The 18,867-nt window shown below is 49.0% G+C and overlaps 1 protein-coding gene across 7 annotated transcripts in view; it reads right to left on the bottom strand.

Annotated features, from left to right (window-relative positions):
- LOC121458754 (teneurin-4-like) overlaps positions 1-18,867 on the bottom strand; it is a 671,077-nt gene that overhangs the window by 161,337 nt on the left and 490,873 nt on the right. For 6 of the 7 annotated variants that reach the window (XM_041668100.1, XM_041668102.1, XM_041668104.1 and 3 more), the window contains one exon: positions 3,892-4,062. The exons of the other annotated variant lie outside the window; for it this stretch is intronic. In XM_041668100.1, coding sequence (XP_041524034.1) covers positions 3,892-4,062 — 171 coding nt within the window. The remainder of the gene's footprint in view (positions 1-3,891; positions 4,063-18,867) is intronic. 7 annotated transcript variants of the gene reach the window in all.

Raw genomic sequence — 18,867 nt, 5'->3', positions numbered from 1 at the left:
TTAATGAGTTCCGGCTGTGTCAAGTGCCTTCCTTTCCATTAGTTCTGTTGATTCTCATGGCGCTAAGAACATCTCTTCGCCAACGCTCTGAATGCTTGAGACGCCAGCTGCGGATGAAGTCACTTGACAAGCCTCTTCACCTCTTCGGATGTGGCTCTTCTGAGAAGTCAGTGAATGAGTGATGAATTAAGTATCTGGAGGGACACTCTCGGCGGTGATGGGGTGCACTGACCCTCTCAAAGAGCAGCCACTCCTGGGGTTCCCGGCGTGAATGCCAAGACTTCACCAGCTAGATCCTAGGTCCACTTAAGAGCTCTGTGGTATGCCAGGGTCTGATAGTTGATCATTTTGACTAATTAGAAATCTGTAAACAGGCCTTGGAGTAGCCAGGGTCTGGGGACAGTCTTGAGAAGCATGCTGTGCCACAACTAGGTGTCTCCAGGCCTTACCACGTGGCGTGAGCAGCTTAGCTTAGTCCTTACCCCTCCCGAGAAATCTGTGTCACAGCACAGATTCCACTGATAACCGGCTTTTTCTTTGTAAATTTAAAGAGATTCGGGCTTCCTAGAGCAATGCTGCACAAATATGCAATCATATCGTCAAAGAAATCTCTCTACGATCTGCTGAAATGGTCGGATAGCTCCACCAAACGTGGCTGGCTTCAGAGAACTGGACATCCCCCGCTTCCCAGTCAGGCTTTGCTTTCCTGACCGGAGACCCCATCTGTTCAGGCTCTGAAGCTCCAATCAACTAACAATCGCCCCACCTATTTTTTTTTATAGACTGCACAAAGAGTCCCTTAGTTTCCTTAGCAACTGTTTGAAATTTCTTCGGGTATCAGAATAAGCCGTTCCATTTTGGAGAGCCCAGCTGAGCCCGTGTGCAGCAATTTGTATGGTTCAGACCGATGAGCAATTTTTATTCCATTGCAAAGAGAAGGCATCCATAGCCCACAGAGTCGACTGTCAGAAATGTTTGTTTGTTCAGTGACTCCCCCTCCCCCATTGATGCAGACACAAGGCCTTGCAGTCTCGCTTCGGGAAGCTGCTACGTTTGGCTTCTGTCCCATGATGACCCTGAAATGGTTACAACCACTTTGAAAATACAAAAATACAAAATTATCCTTTGATGTTATTCTCCCAGACATGACAAACACAATACTGGGATTATTGTGTATTTAATTTATATAATTAAAAAGATATATTTCAAAAATATTTTTTAAATCCTCCAAACCTTAGGAGGACCCATGAGGGGAAACATTAATTGGTATATATCTCTAGGATCTTCGTGTCTGACGTGGAATGGCCCCAGACTAGGTGGACACCATGAGGGACACCAGCTGAACTGATGACCACTCAGGATGAGTGGCTCCCCCGCTGGGCTCTGAGAAGAGCCGTCATTACCCTTGTTCTACAGGCAAGAGAACCAAGGCCAGACGGATGAGGTAACTAGTGTAAGCTCATAGAACCAATGAAAGGTTGGTTTGAGCACCACATCTTGGAGTAGGTGGCTCCAGGGAACACTCAGCCCCTTTCAATCACTTGATACAGCTCCTCCCACCAGCACGGGGCAGAGATGCTAATCTCAACTCTGTAATGGATTCTTTTCCCTGATACCATCAGAAGGGACCAGAAATGTGCCCTCCTGGTACAGTTGACATTTTCATGATTGAGATAAAGTCTAAGGAAGCAGAGGTTTATCATCATGATTAAAAACAGAGGCCGAGTAGACTTGGTTTGGCTGGGGTGGGGTGGGGAAGAACCATGTTGTCTCCCATAGACTATAGGAAGCTTTCCCTCTGCTTTTCAGGCACACGTGTTGTTTCTCACCGTAATTGCTCTTGCTGCTGACTGTTTTCCAGTACTGCCCTGCGTCTGAGGGTTTATAAACAGGATTTCCATTTGCATCGGTAATGACAGATAATCCCTTTAAGCAAAAATCCTCCAATTAAAATAAGCCAATAAGGCAGTGCAATTTTAGGTTGCCGCTTATCTACACCTTCTGCTTCTCCGGAAAAACTAAAGAGAACCCAAACAGCCCACAGACTAATTTCATTAGGGTTGGAGATTTCAGATAGATTTAATTCCCGCTGAAGGAATGTCGGTAGGAGATCACGGTGGGAAGAAACTGCATTGTGTAACAGGAGACCCTGTGCCAACTCCATGATGGGTAGAGACACTTGAAGTGTGTTTCCACAGGCTTAATCTAAAGACAATTGTCCCTTTAGGGGGGCTTCGTCTGTGGCACTGGACAGTATAAACTGGTATGAGCAGCTCAAGCCACCGGCAGGACCATGGACAGTGCCCCCTTGGTTCAAAAGATTCCTGTGATTAGTCTTTGAGGAATCTCACCTGTAGAGCTTGCAAGTTACACTGCACGCTATAAGGCACCTATGGCCCAGGGTTTTTTGAAGTGGGGGGGAGTGAAGCCTAGAACGCCTGGCTCAGGGGACATGCTTAAGCGTACATCATAGTGTCTCCTTACGTCACACAGACTACTCTACTGGTCCCATGCCTGCTAACTCCTTCCCTACCCTGCCACTGGGCAAAGTGGCAGACGTTATTCAGTGGTTTAGGTACTGCCTGGCCTTTCCTCTCTAAAAAGTGGGTAAGCATTTGGATTTGATTCTTTCAGAAGTCTCCTCTCCTCACATAGCTCCGTAGGTCAGCAGCTGACTTTGAACTTCAGGGTCGTCATTGCAGAGGTTGTGAAGAGGTACTTCGAGCAAACGCCAAGTTACCGTTTTAACTGAACAGATGGCTGGAAGCCAAATCTCTGAAAGGACACAGAGACCCACAAAAGGGATGACCCCAGGATCAAGTGAGGCAAGAGAACACCTGGTCTGAGCTGTTAAGGTAAGAGACACGGCAGCTGTGCCGACTGGGGAAGAGCACAGCAGCATTGCAGAGCACAGCAGAGGCAGAAGAAGGGAAGGCCGATGGACTGAAGGACAATCGGGCTGGCCTGTGAGTTTACACATCTTTGCAGTCATGGTAAGCCTGAGCCACTCCTGGCTGACCGTGAAGGAAGTTGTATCAAGGAGCTATTATCAAGACCCTTGAGGAATTTAAAATATGGATTTGTGACCCCTCTCAAGAATGCCAAACCCAACGTGTCACCACCATTTCTGTTACGGATAGAAATATCTTTGTCTTAATGTAGAACAGAATTTCACATCCATATCATCTCTGAGGTCCTGTAACCGGGGTGGGGGGCGGTCAGGTGGGAAAACTCATGGAGGGAGGGAGAGACCTCGGGTCTCAGGCCTGAGTTTATATACTCAATGCTGACACTCTGTGGGTCAAGTCACTTCATGGGATCATCCGCTTTTATACCTAGAATGGACATAGCTAATTATACCCACTTCTGTGGGTTTCTGTGAGATTTAAGTGTACAATGAAATGACCTTAGAAGTTTTGGTACAAACACAGCAAACAGTAATTATTGTTACTACTGCAGATGAGGAAGCTGGCCAGATGGACTAGTAACTTATTCCAGGTAACTGAAGGGGGCTGATGACCTGAAATGTTTTCATTGAAACACATGGCCCTGCCATGTCCCACACATGACCCTTGGTCCCGCAGGGTGACCCAGAAGTGCTCCCCTGACCCCACACAAAGATGGATAGCTGGCGATGCGAATGCCCCCAGTGCATCCTGGGAAGCATGGAATGGGATACAGCAGAGCACCATGGGTCCTTCTGAACCCCGCTCCGAGCTCACACCGACAGGGAACTGGGATGAAGACACGGGTAGACCACAGCCAGCATGGAGTGCAGAAGATGGAAGAAGCATGAGCCGTGAGTTAGGCACACAGTGGGCATGATGGAGGCCTTCTCCAGTCACAGGCAGACACAGAGGACTCACGACAAGGACAACGCAGTGACCCTACCTTCCGTGGCTCCTTTGCCTTTCCTGTCAGGGTTCTCTAAGCCAGTGCCCCCCGAGGGATACAGGGAGACGTCCGTTGGCACAGGCCAACTGCTGGCTGTGTCCTCCGTGATCTCATACATCTGCCCCTCCATCGGCTGCAGGTGCCAGTTTAGGCCAAACAGGTGCATGGCTGTGGTAAGCAATGAAAAGAGTCATCTTTTTCTGCTGGAGGCGGAAACGGAGCTCCCAAGCCATAAAGGAGAGGGGGTCTGGGGTGGGGAACACAGACCCTAGGCTCAGCTTAACATCAGCCCCTGGAGAGAGATTGCTTAGAGTGCCAGCCCCTGTAGGGGCACTTGGGACACGGTGATGATCCAGGTTTAGGGCTTGCCCTCAAGGGGCTCACAGTCTGGTGATGTTGGGAATGGATGAGGGGAGTCAGTTTACAGAGGTCTTGACCTTTTTCTTCAAAAGAGAAATGACAGTCTAGAGCAGAGAAGCGTAACTCGTACCACAGAGTTATTTCCTTAATAGAAAAATAACATCCACATACAAGCAAAGTGGAACTCTGCAGTAGAAAAACGGGCACAGAAGATGAACAGACAGGCGAGGGAATGGGACATGCCTTCGGCTCTTAATTGTGTGTAAAGGTTCCCGACGTTACTCACTGGGAAAGAGATCTAAGTTAAACTCTGAAATAGTATTTCTCACATATGCTTTGGCTAAGGTACAAAGGGCTGAGAAGACTATGTTGGCAGAGGGTGGGGAGCAAGCACCCACATACTTTGCTCGTGGTATGTGATAAAAGTCATGAAACTTAAAATACATTCACTTTTTACCCTGGGATTTCAAGGTCCCAACTGTAGAAAATTCTCTTCTGGATATACTCACACATTTAATAAATTATGTACGTACAAGGTTACTCGTTACAGCATAATTTTAACAGCAAAATTTCATAAACTGGTCCACTGATAAGAGTCTGGGTAGGGTCTATCCGCACAACACAACAGCACAAATAGTCAATAGACCGAGGAAGTTTTTATGTGTTTTCTTTGTTTGTTTGTTTGTTTTTGAAGAAAAACCATAGCCTACAGAAGAATGTGTTGACACACTGCTTTTGGCTCTAAACTGTACAGAGTGTCCGGAAGAACGTGAAAGGCAGTCCTAACACCAGGTGCTCGCTGGGAGGAAAGAGGATGCTGCAGGGCATGATGGGAGGGCGATGCTCCACACATCTCCGTTTTGTACCCTAGGCACGTCTCCCTGCTTTAAGCAATATTTTTCCCAAGTAAGAGGCTACCAGATAGCCTGGTGCACCCATCTAGAAGAGGCTGCGGACAAGAGAAAACGAACACTGAACTATGCCATGCCTGAGAAGGCTGGGAAGACTATTCCCCCAAAGATTTGTAATCCAGTGTGTGACAGCCGTGTGAACGTCACCTTGGGAATCAAGACTTCGCTGTTGACACGGGCGTGGTGGGGCACACCTGGGACCCCAGCAGTGGGGAGGCAGAGGAGGCAGCCTGTGAGGGGAAGGTCTACAGAGATGGGAAGCCAGTCTGTTCCATCTGGTGAGCGCCTTTCACAAAAACAAAAAGCAAGGGCCATGAAAGTGACTCCACTGGTAAAAACACTTATTACGCAAGTCTGATGAACTCAGTTTGATCCCAGAAGCTGGCATTTGGAGTCTGCATAGTGGCAAAGACAACAAAAGAAATTGTTGTTTCTTCCAAGAGAAGTGGGAGGAGAGACCAACCCCCTAAAAATTGTCCTCTCTGAAGTCTGCTTGAATGTTGTGGCATGCATGTGCCCAGACTCACAGTATGCATGTGTGCACACTCACACATACGTGCACACACGCATACACATGCATGTGCCCGTACTCACAGTATGCATGTGTGCACACTCACATATACGTGCACACACGCACACACATGCATGTGCCCATACTCACAGTATGCGTGTGTGCACACTCACACGTGCACACACGCACACACAACTGAAACTAAAAATCATCCCACAGAATGAAACAAGACTGAACCTTGCCAGCGGTGTGCACTCAGGAGCTCACTCTGGCTTCCACACCTGCAGCCGGCCTTGCCCTTCCCAGGCCCTGCACCAGGTTATAGGTCGTGCCCCTTCATCTCGTGGATAAAGCTATTTTTAAAGGTCCTCGGTGGCAGACTCAGGTAAGTCAGTATCGATTCAGACAGCCAAAGTCTACAGTCACACAGTGAAGACAGATGGATTAGGAAGTCCACTCAGAAGGTCAGGGTCCAGAGAAGGGGGTGACTGAGGAGGAGGACCACAGGAATGAGAGAGGATACACAGACAGAAGGTCCATGGACTTGTACTTATTACCCACTGTGTGTGTCTGGTAACTTGTATACACTATGTCTGATCCTCATGGCAACCCCACTAGACCTAGCTTAGAGAACATGAACAGATATTAGGTCTTAATACAAATTAATTTTTTTAAAAACCCAGAAAGTTAGTTGAAACCATGGTATTTGTAAGATAATGATTGAGAAGCTTTACTGTGTACCAGAGACTGTGTTAAAACTAGTCAATGTATATGTTAGCTTTTACGACAACCCCAAAATGCTAATCTTCATAGCCAGACGTTACAGACGACCAAGTGAGGGAAGGAAGCGACGGGCATGTGCAAGGTTGAAAGGGCAAGAAGAAGCAGAGTGTGGTCTAGAACCCACATCTGCCCAGACCTGAAAACTCCCACCTGAGTCTCTCTGCTATGGAGTCCAGGCTCCACCCACTTAGCCTCGTATCAGCTCTATTTCACAAGGTGGCCATTTGAAGACACCCCTTCCTGGACATCAGTCTCCTAGGCTGAGACACAGGACCCTTCCACGGGATGCTGGAAAACAGATCTACAACAGCCTTTAAGCCACAGAAACACTGTAGAGAATCTGGCTCACACAGCACATTCTGTGGTTCCAGGTCATGGTCAAATCATATAGCAGACAGGCACAGGCTTGATCTAGCCAGAAGGTTGCATTTTGGAGACAGCAGGGAGAATGACCCTTTGCTTTGGTTTCTGTGATATGGTACCAGAGCAAGGAAACTGGTTCTGAACACTAACAGTTGCTTCCTAGCCGCAGTAGTATTATCTGAGAAATGGGTTAAATACATTCTGTCGTGGTTTTAGTACTGAAACAGTTGAGTACTGTGTCAGAAGGGCACTATATCAGAGGAGTGTACCATGCCAGCGGGCGCTATACAAAGTAGTAAGCCATGTCGGAGGAATACCATGTCAGAGGGGCACTGTGTCAGAGGAGTGTACCATGCCAATGGGTGCTATACAAAGTAGTATGCCATGTCGGAGGAATACCATGTCAGAGGGGCACTGTGTCAGAAGTGTACCCCGTGTCAGTGGGGTACTGTATAACTGGTGTGCCTCGTCAGAGGGGTTTCATGTCTGTGGTGTCGCATGTGAGGGAGACACCATATCAGAGGCGTAAGCCAATGCAGTACTATGTCCTAAGGGTCCCATGATGAGTGCACCGTATCATCAGTGGGATGCCACGTGGCAAGGTGCTTTGCCAAGTGTACGCAATCACCGTGTTTCCCTGGGCGTCAGATTTGTGCTGTCGGTGATAACAGTACTGGCGACAACAGCCGCTCCCGCTGACTGAGCGCCTTTTTCGCGGGGAGTCCTGCGCCAGGTGCTCCCTGCTTTCCGCTCTGAGTGATGGTGGCAATAAGGCGACTGTTAGCGTGCCCGCGAGGGAGGAAACTGCCACCCTGGGCTGCACTAGCTCATGCTTCTACTGGCCTTCCTACCGCTTTAATCTATATATTGGCAACTCCAAAGGTAATGGAGAACTTCCCTGAACTGCACACAGCTCGGATGAACACCATTAAGTGAGCAGAGCTTCTTCCCCTGTTTGAGTCAATTATCGTATCGGAGAGTGCCAAGCGCTGTCTTGTTAAAAGGTCATGAGAATTAACTAATTCCAGAGCGAGGAGGATGCTCCCGGCTCTGTGAAGAGAAACATTTTTATTGTCAGGACTTTCTCTTAATTTTAGGAGGATACAAATGCAAGACTTTCCTTTAAAAAAAAAAAAGGCAGGGTTCGGGTGGGTGGGAGGCAGGGTTCAGAGAAGAATCTGATTCCCAAGTCCAGGGTCCCTGGGGGAGCTAAGAGGGTAAGGCAGGGCACAGTGGGAAGGGAGCCGCACATGGGGTGGAGGGTGCTGACACTGTCTCCTCTCTTCTGCCTCCGTCGTAGTAACAGAGGCCCACGCAGCTGGGAGGGTGACAGACAGTCCCTGTGACCTGGGGAAGAGGCCCCCAGGAAAGCAAAGCTCCATCCGAAACCACGTGTGACTGATTCCCCAGAGATTGGGCCACCCTGAAATGTCAGGATGGACATGGAGGACAGTGGCAGGGAAAGGACCCGGGTCATAAAGATGGGTCGGACACTTAACGGCTGGCCCCACCAGGCAGAAGGTACCCACTGGTGGAAGAGTAACAAGTCTGCTACAGGGGGTCACCAACCACTTTCTGATTGGGATTCAGGCCCCGTAGACAGGAGGGAGTTCACACTGGGCACTATAAACCTCGTAAGAAGCCCAGGGCTAGGAGGACAGAGCCCTTAGTTGGGAAGTACCTCTTTTATTCTGCTAGACACGATGTGCCTGTCAGATTGCCTTCTGAATAGTTGCGTCTATCCCCATTAGTGCAGGGACACCTCCTTAAACAGTCCAGAGTAACAACCACAGAGACTCATAACTGGTCAGAGTGCTGAGAATAAGCATTGAAAATGCCCGGCCATACCTGAGACATCTTTATCGCCCTCCCCAAGGGTCCGAAGACAAAAGCACAAGAGCAGAAGGATGGGGTGGAATATTGTAGAATGCTACCTTCTGGTCACATGACCTTTGTACTCTTCAGCTACAGCTGCTAGATTACCTGAACAAGATGGAGCCTATCAACATCCAGTCATGCAACGGGGCGGGGGAGGGGAGGCTGAGGATCCACCCACCCAGGAAGATCTAGAGGCCACTAATGGCTACAGGGGGAGAGAGACATTTTCTGTTGTGGTGAGCCACTGGTGAGGCATTCACGCTTCTGGGAGTCACCTCTCTCTCAGATATAGGCAAACCTAATGAAACTGTTTGGGTTACAAATTACAAAGAAAGGACATGAAGTCAAAGGGGAAACTGGGAGGAGATGGAAGGTGAACAGTGGGAAGGACACAACAGGGAGCAATGAAGGGTAAAAGTGATCAAAATGCATTGTATACATGTGTGAGTGTCATAACAAAGCCCATTATCAGGCATGATTAGGATGTGATAATAAAAGCCATTGGAGTCATTGGAAGGTAAGAATTACAGACGTGGAACTGGAGGAGGCAGAGGTTAGCAAGCTATAAATAGCATCTTGAAGCCCAAAGGAAGAGGACTTTTATTAGCTGTCATCAGGGGTCAATAGAAGTCATGCTAGAAGCCCTCAGGTCCGTCACTGTCTTGTCCGGCAGGTGGGGAGTTTTACAGTCTTGGGTGATGGACAAGAAGAAGAGAGAGGAAGAGAAATAGTCTGGTCTGCTTGGCTGGCTCTAACAGATGCATGCACGCATGTGTGCGTGCAAGCTCAGTCAGGAATTCAGTCCTCAGAGTTCAGAAGCTGTAGCCACAACCCAACCCCTGACAGTCACCCGAGTAACAACAGTCTCACTGGAAAAGAGTGCTCCATGGCCAACAACTTATGACGTCACTCAGTATCACGCACAAAGGTATTGAAATGGAAGCTGATCTAAAGTGACCTTTGAGCTACTGGAAAGGGTTATGGTGAGCTACCTACCGAGACCAGACAGCAGACCCGTCCTAGGGGTGAGGCACGTTTCTCCTTCTTCCTTTCTACACTTTACTTTCAGTTGAAGATATGGGCCACATAGAGTTACCCTCAAAATAAAGGGGGAAATGAGTGTTGGGGGTCTCTGGCCTATAGGAACCCTCTTTTGAGGTTATGTCAATCAGTGAACGCAGTTGGCCAAATGTTCTGAAAGTAGCAACCATGAATTAAAAATAATAATAAAAGAAGCCAAGAAACATAAAAGATCCTCCCCAGCGTGCTAAAGGATGGAGCAAACTATTTGGACATTATTATTATATCATATAACGTTATTACATCATAATTATTGTACCCTTCATTCTCTGAAGAATGAAGAGTCGTCACCCACCAAAGTACACGGCAGGATTACGTCAATTACCCCCTGTGCTGTCTATTTAAAGCTAAGGTGCAAACCCCGCTCAAGGGTACCGAGAGTAACCTAGATAAGAAACTTGGTTTTCCCATCAGACAACTTGTAATTCAATGGAAAGGTGACAAGATGCTGGAAGAGTTCAGAGACAGGCTGTGGAGAGGTAGCAGGGTCCAGGGATCACCCACATTGAAATGTTAATGATTTCTAAAAGCCAAGAGCCAGGGTGGGAAAGTTCAATTGCTCCAGCTCCGTCCATCTGATCCCGGGACTGACATTTTCCTGTCGCCTTTTCCTGCCCAGCGAGACATGAGTGATGGCTCAGAAAGTGCAAGCTTCGTCCTGACATTTGAGGGGGAAAAAAGGGCTCCATTGATGTTCAGACACACGGAAAGCGCCCTAGCATCCACCCCCCGGAAGAGGCAAATTAACCAAGTCACTAAGCCAACGGAGGACCAGGCAGAGGAAGGGGGTGTGCAACTCTGTGCTGGAACCTGCTTCATTTGTTCCTGGAGCAGGATTTGTCCAGGGAACAACTAGAGACAGTTATAGCTGCAGGTAACTGTCAGTCCAGGTAGCACTTAAAAATTATATTTATTTATTTTTATATGTATGAGTATTTTGCTGGCATGTGTCTGACCACCACTTGCATGCCTGGTGCCCTGAGGAAAGGGCACCGGAAGCCCTGGAACTGGAGTTATGCATGGTTGTGAACTGCCATGTGGGTGCTGGGAATCCAGCCCTGTTACCCGGATGAGTAGCCAGTGCTCTTAACCACTGAGCCATAGCTCCAGGCCCATCAAGTGATGCATTTTATTGTAAAAGTGGGAACCAACCTGATCACATGACTGGCTACCCGCCTTTCTGCTTTCCTACTGACATTTGGGATTTTTGTTTGTTTGAATACAGCCATTTCTATGAAATTGAGGTCGGTAGGATGTTCTGACTTGCAGTCTTCCAAGGAGAGAAAAACGCCAAGATCGATATAAACTGAGGTGCCCTGCAAAGGCCACAGCTGTGCTGGATGCTCTGCAGATGGACTGGCCCAAATTTCATTGGTCGAGGAGAGTGGGATGCTGCAGATCTAGAGCCCACATTACCTGGGGCTGCCTTCGGTCTCCTTCATTACTGACTACTGGGAGCCATTTACCCTTCTTGTGGCATCACGGGCACGTTTGGAATACAGTACCGTATCAGACTACTGGAGCCCCCAACACCAAAGCTAAGCTACCAGTGAGCATCGGAGACCTGTAGGAGATGACCCTGCTTTGCTGTAACCTAACCGATGTCCCCACCAAGTATCTGGCTTCCCTTAGTTTTGTATTGATTAGTAATGTATTGCTTTAGTACATCCCCTAGTTTGGTGACTATAAAATTTCCTTAAACTGTGTCCAGAGTAGAACGTGTCACGAGAACCACCTGAATCCGTATTCCCAGGTCATGGTCTCCATATCTGACTCAGGATAAGCTACTTCTTACTGGTGTTAGCACCAACACCAATAATGACAGAAAAGGCAAAACCACACAACAAAAGAACAGCAGCTTTTCCTCTCTCAGCCCATATGCCCGCTCTTCCTATAAAGCTATCACACTTGAAAGCTCTGACCAAGAGTCCAGTGATACAGAGATGTGTGTGTGGAGAGGAACCTGAAGGGGCCTGGACGCCTGACACAGGAGACTGGCTAATAAGGTGCACTGTACACATGATAACAGCTCTGACGAACACCAATGATAACCCACAATAAAGATGTTGGAGATGCGGTGTTGGGAAGGGGAGCAGGCTATAAAACTGTATGTTTTATTCTGGCTGTGCTTCTTTATGTACTTCTGCATCTGCATATAAAAATCAACAAGAGCTGGACATAGTGGTGCATGTCTTTTATCCCGGCACTCGGGAGGCAGAGGCAGGGGGATCTCTGTGAGTTCAAGGTTAGCCTGGTCTACAGAGCTAGTTCCAGGACAGCCGGGACTGTTACACAGAGATACCCTGTCTCAAAAGAACAAAACGAAACAACAACAAAAACATCATAGAAATAGATTCAAAGGAACCATGCTTTGAATCTGGGTGTTGGGCTTGTAGATACATTTTGTTCTCCTGTAACTAACCGGCAAGGCAAGATCACTCTAAGGGTGATGGAGGAGAGGGAAGAAGACTTAACACACAGCAGGTGTCAGGCTCTAGACAAGGGCATCACACTGGGATAACAGGTGGAAATGGAGGCCCAGAGGGGCTCTGTGACTTCCAAAGACCTATGGGGATCTGACGGAGCAGCATCTGAATCTAAATCCTTGCGTTGTCAGAGCCCAGGCTCTCAGTTATCCCTCTCTGAGGAGTCACGAAGGCTAAAACTAAAACAGTAACCACAAAGCAATGCAGCGCACAGCAGGCACAGCTCTGTCCAAAGCACGGAGCGTGTCTGTTTACTGACGTCCTGGCTTTGGACAAAGGTCTCAGCCTCGTCACCCTTAGCTTCCTCCTCTTCAAAATGAAGCTTACCACACCTGTCCCAGAGGATCAGAGAGATGACACGTGGCATTGCCACAGAGCGGCGCCTAAGAGGCTGACAAATGGCAGCTGTCAGGACACTTGGTATCTTGCTGTCCTTAGCTCCTGTACTTACTGAAAAATTAAGCCAGTTCTGTCGCGGCCCCCATCTTTCTTTCCTTCTCTGTATTCCTCATGACTTCCCTGCCACGCCATCTGCAGGCTCCTTCTAGCTGCAGGCGCTCTCTTGTTCCCAGGAGTTGACAGACTTTGGGCACGGAATGAGAGTTATTTGTCCAGCAGATAAAACGGCTTTTATGGGGAGAATCACTATGAAGCGGGCTGACAGGATCCCACCGGTGACTACGTGGGGCTAATTTTAAATCAAGTAAATATACTGCTTTCTCTCCTGTCTCTGGCTAGACCGCGACTGCAGCAATCAGGGCTACCGTCCCTCACTCCGGGACCCACTGTTTCTGGGGAACGGACTCTGGCACCATGGGCCATTTTTCTGCACTGTGTAGTACTGGGAAGAAGGCCACTTCTGTGTGGCAAGCGTGTGAGTCCGTGGTCAACACGGCTGCCCTTTTAACTGGCAGGCACCAAGAACCGGTGAGAGGCAAGCTGAAGATAAGAGGAAGCAGGATTTTAATTTGCACAGGAATTCTTACCTTAACAATAGACTAAGGAAGCTCTCCTGCCCCAAATTGGCTTTACCGAGAACGCTCCCATGCATTCCTAATGAAGGGGCTGACCTGCTCCCCCAACTTTCAACCTGCCTGCCTCAGCCTCACCATCTGGCTCTGCCAGTTGCCACCAATGCAGATTCTCCAGTGGGGCCACGGTAATGATGTCCGGTGATGACCAGCCTGGCCTCTGTGGTCAAGGACATGTGACCGCTTCTCCCATGTTGACGCTCTAGTTGTGGGGTGGCTTCCCTCTCTGCCGCTGCCGTTCCCTTATCCCTGAGATGGTAGCATTCATGCTACCTCTGGTGGGACGGAAGGTAGTGAAGTAGGCTCAGTGTGTACCGTGGTTCACAGTACCCTGACTGCTTCTGTGGTGTATCAGGGTTTGTGATGAAGAGGTAAAACAAGGACCTCTGGGGACTTGGGGCGTTAAGAGGCCTGAGATTATGTTTTAGGGCAGAGGAAGGTTGCTACCCTGACTATTTTGCTTTGGAGACCTACTAGCCCCTTCGAAGAGCAGCTGAGGAGATTCAGGCTTGGCCGACACATTTGTGGAAGGACCTGGGCAAGAACTGAACCCACACCTGCAGCTATGTAGCTCTGAGCTCTTTCCATGAAAAAAAAAATCTGGTTTTGAAGGCACAAAGAAATCAATCCTGTGTGAGAGCAGAGTATACAATCTTAGTGCTTGCTGTCTCGCCAGGTACCACTTTCCAGGCAGAAGGAGCCCAGCCCAGTGTCCATAGCATGGGCAATAGGTCCCAGCCCAGGCCATGTGAGCAGAGGCCTTCCCTCAGGGCTGAGAAACCTCCTTCCCAACTCCCAGCATAGCTTCAGGGATGTGTGAGGACTGTTACTAAAACAGCCACAGACCTGACTTAAGGTTTGCTCCCTTGTGCATGGTCCCAATGTTGAAGCCACTTTCGCAAGATCAGTTAAAAGACCCTTTAAGGTGGATATTGTTAGTAACCCATGTTATAGATGAGGTGTCTCAGAGCGGAGCCAGACGGCAGGTATTAACTGAATTTCGTAGTTTTAAAAAAGCGGACTCCCAAATGTTTCCGATTGCACCATTTACTAAAGGCGTGCTATGTGCTGTGGCCGCAGACGGAGTCCTGGTGACTCTGCGCCTGCTGTTGCCAAGGAAGCACAGCCCGGCAGCCCTCCTCCCCTAGTTAATCTCAAGTCCAACAAAAGTGGCTTCCTGAGAGCTGCTGAGGGAACAAGCGGTCAGAGAGTGACCCTGCAGAGAGGACACTGGAGCCTGGTCAGGGCCTGTCTGCACCTCGTGGCCAAGACCCTACTAATGACCTTGAGATCAGAGAAACCCAGGAACTGCCCCCCTATTCACAGGGCTCAGCTGGGGGCAGGCAGCCCTGCCCTCAGGCAGCAAAGCCCTCAGCAGGCAAGTCTGGGAAAGGCTTGTCATTTCCTTAGGCAGCAGGACACAGAGTCCTCTCTGCTGCACTTGCAGCCACGCCGGTCACAAGTGCACCTAAGGCATGGCTGCATGCATCCATGCTGCAACACCAGTCACAAGTCCACCTAAGGCATGGCTGCATGCATCCACACTGCAACACCGGTCACAAGTCCACCTAAGGCATGGCTGCATGCAGCTGACTGCCCCTCACTTTCACAACATCCTCCTTCGCCTTCAGAAAAGATCTAATGCAGCTGAATTTTAAACTTAAGTTTGGCCACTCCCTGCAGCTCGAGGGAAGACACTTGCGGCTGATGTTCTGCTTCCACACCTCCTAGAGGAGAGGCTGTGGTTGGCCCCAGGAGCAAAACTTCCATGTCCTGGTTTCCTGTGGCACATGAACCGTGTGACTTACCCTCTGTTTTTTCTATGATCAATTAGGAAGTGGTCCCTACAGCCTCTCAAGTGGGGTTTTAATTTGAGCATGCGTTATTAGTGGAGGGCTTCCCTGACGGGAATATCTGCTTTTGACAGGGATGAGGGTGGATGACTTACCTTTACGGACTTGTGGGGTTTATAAAGGGAATGTTCACCGTGAACTCGCAGGACAGCCTGGAGACAGGCTCCTGCCCTCGGGTGTCCCCTACCCTCTGATCACTGTGGTTTCTTGCCTTCCTGTCCCCGACTGTTACATGACAGATGTGAGGCCCTGTTGTTCTCTGCACACACAGACCCGTGTTTGGCTCAGATGACGCCCAGGGCCGTGTAGATGATGGTGACGGTATGAACCACGGCCACCGGCTTTAAGTGGAAGCTGTCACATGTCCTGTGCTGTGTCCGTGTCTAGACACTGCATATCAGGCCAAACTGGGCTACCTGAGACCCCCATCTCAAGAAATGCAAAAAGTCAAAATGAATAAGGAAATAAGTAAAAAATAATCCATGCTCACAAATTCTCCCATGGCATGTAGTACCTGCCTTAAAAGAAAGGACACTGGGGCTCAAAGCGGCTCAGCAACTTGCCCTACCTTTTTGTTTAGTACGAGGTACAGATTAAATTGAAATACGAGTTGGGCCTAGGCTGACTATACCCTCTTGCTTCCTGATTAAATATAGAGAACCCTGGAAATGACAAGCGTGGAGGAAATGGTCAGTCCTTTAGTATCTGAACCTGTTGAACTGCTCACATTTTACCGGCAGTATTTCCCCGGGAGAACAGGCACCTGGGGTGAGATCACGTCACAGCAGACTCGATTTTAGAAGGGCATCTTGATGTGTGTTGATGATCATGTCTGACGGACTCCACCCCGCGGCTTCTCCCTGAATGAACATCTTGCTTTGTATGGATTCCATTGTCCCTCAAGGCCCCTGTCCAGTCCACATCTGTGCTTCTGACCTTGGCCTGGAGAGTCTACGACCTTATCAACTTTTAGACAGTTTCCCTCTTTTATAAGACTTGCTTCCAATACTGCCTCTTGCCTCAAGGACTTCTGCCAGGCAAACGAGACCTCTCCCCCGGCCTTTACCTAATGTCCTACACCTCTGCCTGGCACTGCCCCAATGATGCCCATTTGTGCTTCCTTTCCTATGTGACTGTGGAGGGTACCAAAGGCTTCATAAGGACATAAGTGAGATGCTGGCCTTCCTGAATAACAACATTTCAGTAGAGCTCTTTTGCGGGTTCTTAATTTGGGTTTGTTGAGACAAAGCCTGGCTTTGCAGCTCAGGCTGCCTTAAAGCCTACTGTTCTATATCAGCCTCCCAGGTGCTGGGGTTATAGCTGTACACCCCCATGTCTGGCTTGGGTAAAGGTCTTGGGAAAGAACACACAGAGAGAAGCAGGTGGCAGGTGGCAGGTGGAACCCTCCAGAAGGAAGATCTGCTACATTCCTTCTAGTAGTCCCTTGTCACCCCTAGTTCCCACAGATCTCAGCTGACCCAAGCTCACATACAAAGCTCCATACTTGCAGGACACCGAGGAGATTAGATACCTGAGTAGGGTCTGGGATTCCGTCCTATCCTGCAGCATTGACCTGTCAACACCTGGTCACGCAGACATCCCGTTCGAGAGGAAAAAAGAAGGAAACCGCAGACGTGAAGATGTCCACGGGAGTGCTATGCACGGCAAATGGAGCCAGCAGCTGTAGCAGTGGCAGGGATGGGAGCATCTCTCCCTCACCCTGCAGCGCCTGCAGGAGTAACAACATCCTGGTACCATTAGTCCAGAGTCATTTTGCTCCTTGACACTTGGCACTCGACTTTGCAATTAGTGTCTTCATTACATTATTCTCCAGTCAAAAGCAAATGAACAATCAAAGACACAAAGAAACAAGCAAATAGAACAACCTACTGCTTGATAATTCTGCTGCCAGGAAGATCACCCCCAAACTGTTCTATTGTGGGCAGCGCTTCAGACTGGAAGCCTTTCTTTCCCGCTGAGCTCAAACATGTTGCCTGAGTCATAATTTCAGTCAGGCTCTTGTGTGTTCATTTTTATTCCTGCCTTACAAATAAAAAAATGGAGAGCTTGATGAAGACAAGGCTTGCCCAGATGGTGGGGATAGTATCTGAGGAGGGATGGCACAGACAGGATCATGGGCCTCTAAAGGCTATGCACTTACCCCTCCTCTCAGTCCAGATGCCTGTGCATATGGGCAGGGGCCAAAGGGGGACACGGGATGTCCTGGTCTACCACTCCCATCGTACTTCTTTGAGACCGACTCTAACCAAACATGGAGTTGGGCTGGCAGTCAGCAACCCTCCGAGGTCCTTACACTGGGCTTATAGGAAAGTGTATAGCTATGCCAGGATTTTTCTGTGGATGCTGGGAATCCAAGTTCTGTCCTCATGCCTATATCCAATGGATCATCCCCCAAGCCTCTCCCATCTTTTTATGCCTCATGCCTGACTCTGTCCTTTGGAGACATGCAGAGTGTGTCTGCTTGTTCTCCGGGACAGCATTTCTGACATGCCAGTCTCTAGGCCTTCCTACTGGGGAGCTGGGTGTCAGCTGTAAAGACATCTTCCTACAGGGCAGGGGGAGGAACCAATCCTAGAGAGAAAGGCATTGATGCGGGATCCTGTATCCTGACCATTCCTTCCTCCTCATGAAAGATCAGGTTCTGTGGATTCCTCCCTCCGTGCTTTGGTGATAAAGCTAAACCCATGGCTTCCATCCAAAAGATTTGATGTGAGGTTGAAGAGAAAACTTAAGCCCTTAGCTGCTCACTAACACCCAGACCCAATGTGCAACAGGTCTGTTGTTCAAACTACATCTGAGACCTGAGATTGCACAGAGGAGCCGGTTTAGACTAAGGAATGGGGGAGGGTGCTACCATCACCCCAGCTTCCACCGCTGAAGTGCTCCCTATTCTTCTTATCTCTTCTCACTTGTACCGGAATCACAGGAGGTGAAACAAACATTTCCGTCACTATGCTTTGGCCCGTATCCTTCTATGTAGACTATTTACGGTCGACTTAAGTATTCTGTACAGTCCTTAATTCGATAAAGCTTTTCTGAGCACAGCCACCCTGTGCTGGCTCTGGGCAGGATAATGGGCCACAGGAGGTATGCACTGCAGCCTTCTTGGGATGAGAGGTCTCCTGTCCCTTCCTGTCACACTGCCACACTGACGGTGGCCAGTTTAAGAGGCTCTGTGGTTTGAATGAGATACGTCTCCCATAGACATTTGGAATACTTGCTCCCCAGCTGTCTTGGAATATCTTTAAGAATTGGAGCCTTGTTAGAGGAAGTGGGTCACTGGGGGTGGGGTTTGAGGCTTCACAGCCTGGCCCCACTTCCTGGGCACGCTCTGCTTTCTGATTATGTCTAAAATGCCACTGTCTGTCTCATGCTTTTGTCATTATATTTTCTGTGCCACAGTGGACTGTATTCCTCCTCAAATTCTCAGCTCGAAGCAGCCTGTCTATCCTTAGCCGCCTTTGTCAGGTGTTCTGCCATAGAGATGTGAAAACTAACTCATAAACGGGTGGGGCGTCGGAGATTTCCAGGGAGCCCTCCTTCTCTGCAAACCCCATTAATTTCCCAAGCGCACCTCTACCAACCCTTTCCAGATGGCCTCAAGAACCGGATGACTCGGGCTCCACCAGGCCTAGTGGCGCAGTAATGTCCAACCAAGGTAAGCTGTCTCTGAACTGCCTCCTGGAAAGCGGCAAT

The sequence above is a fragment of the Microtus oregoni genome, unplaced genomic scaffold (assembly GCF_018167655.1).
Source record: "Microtus oregoni isolate MIOR12 unplaced genomic scaffold, Mior012 000018F_ref0000195, whole genome shotgun sequence".
Taxonomy (NCBI): Eukaryota; Metazoa; Chordata; class Mammalia; order Rodentia; family Cricetidae; genus Microtus; species Microtus oregoni.
The sequence above is the reverse complement of the archived record's forward strand: the minus strand, read 5'-3'. Positions and strand labels throughout refer to the sequence as shown.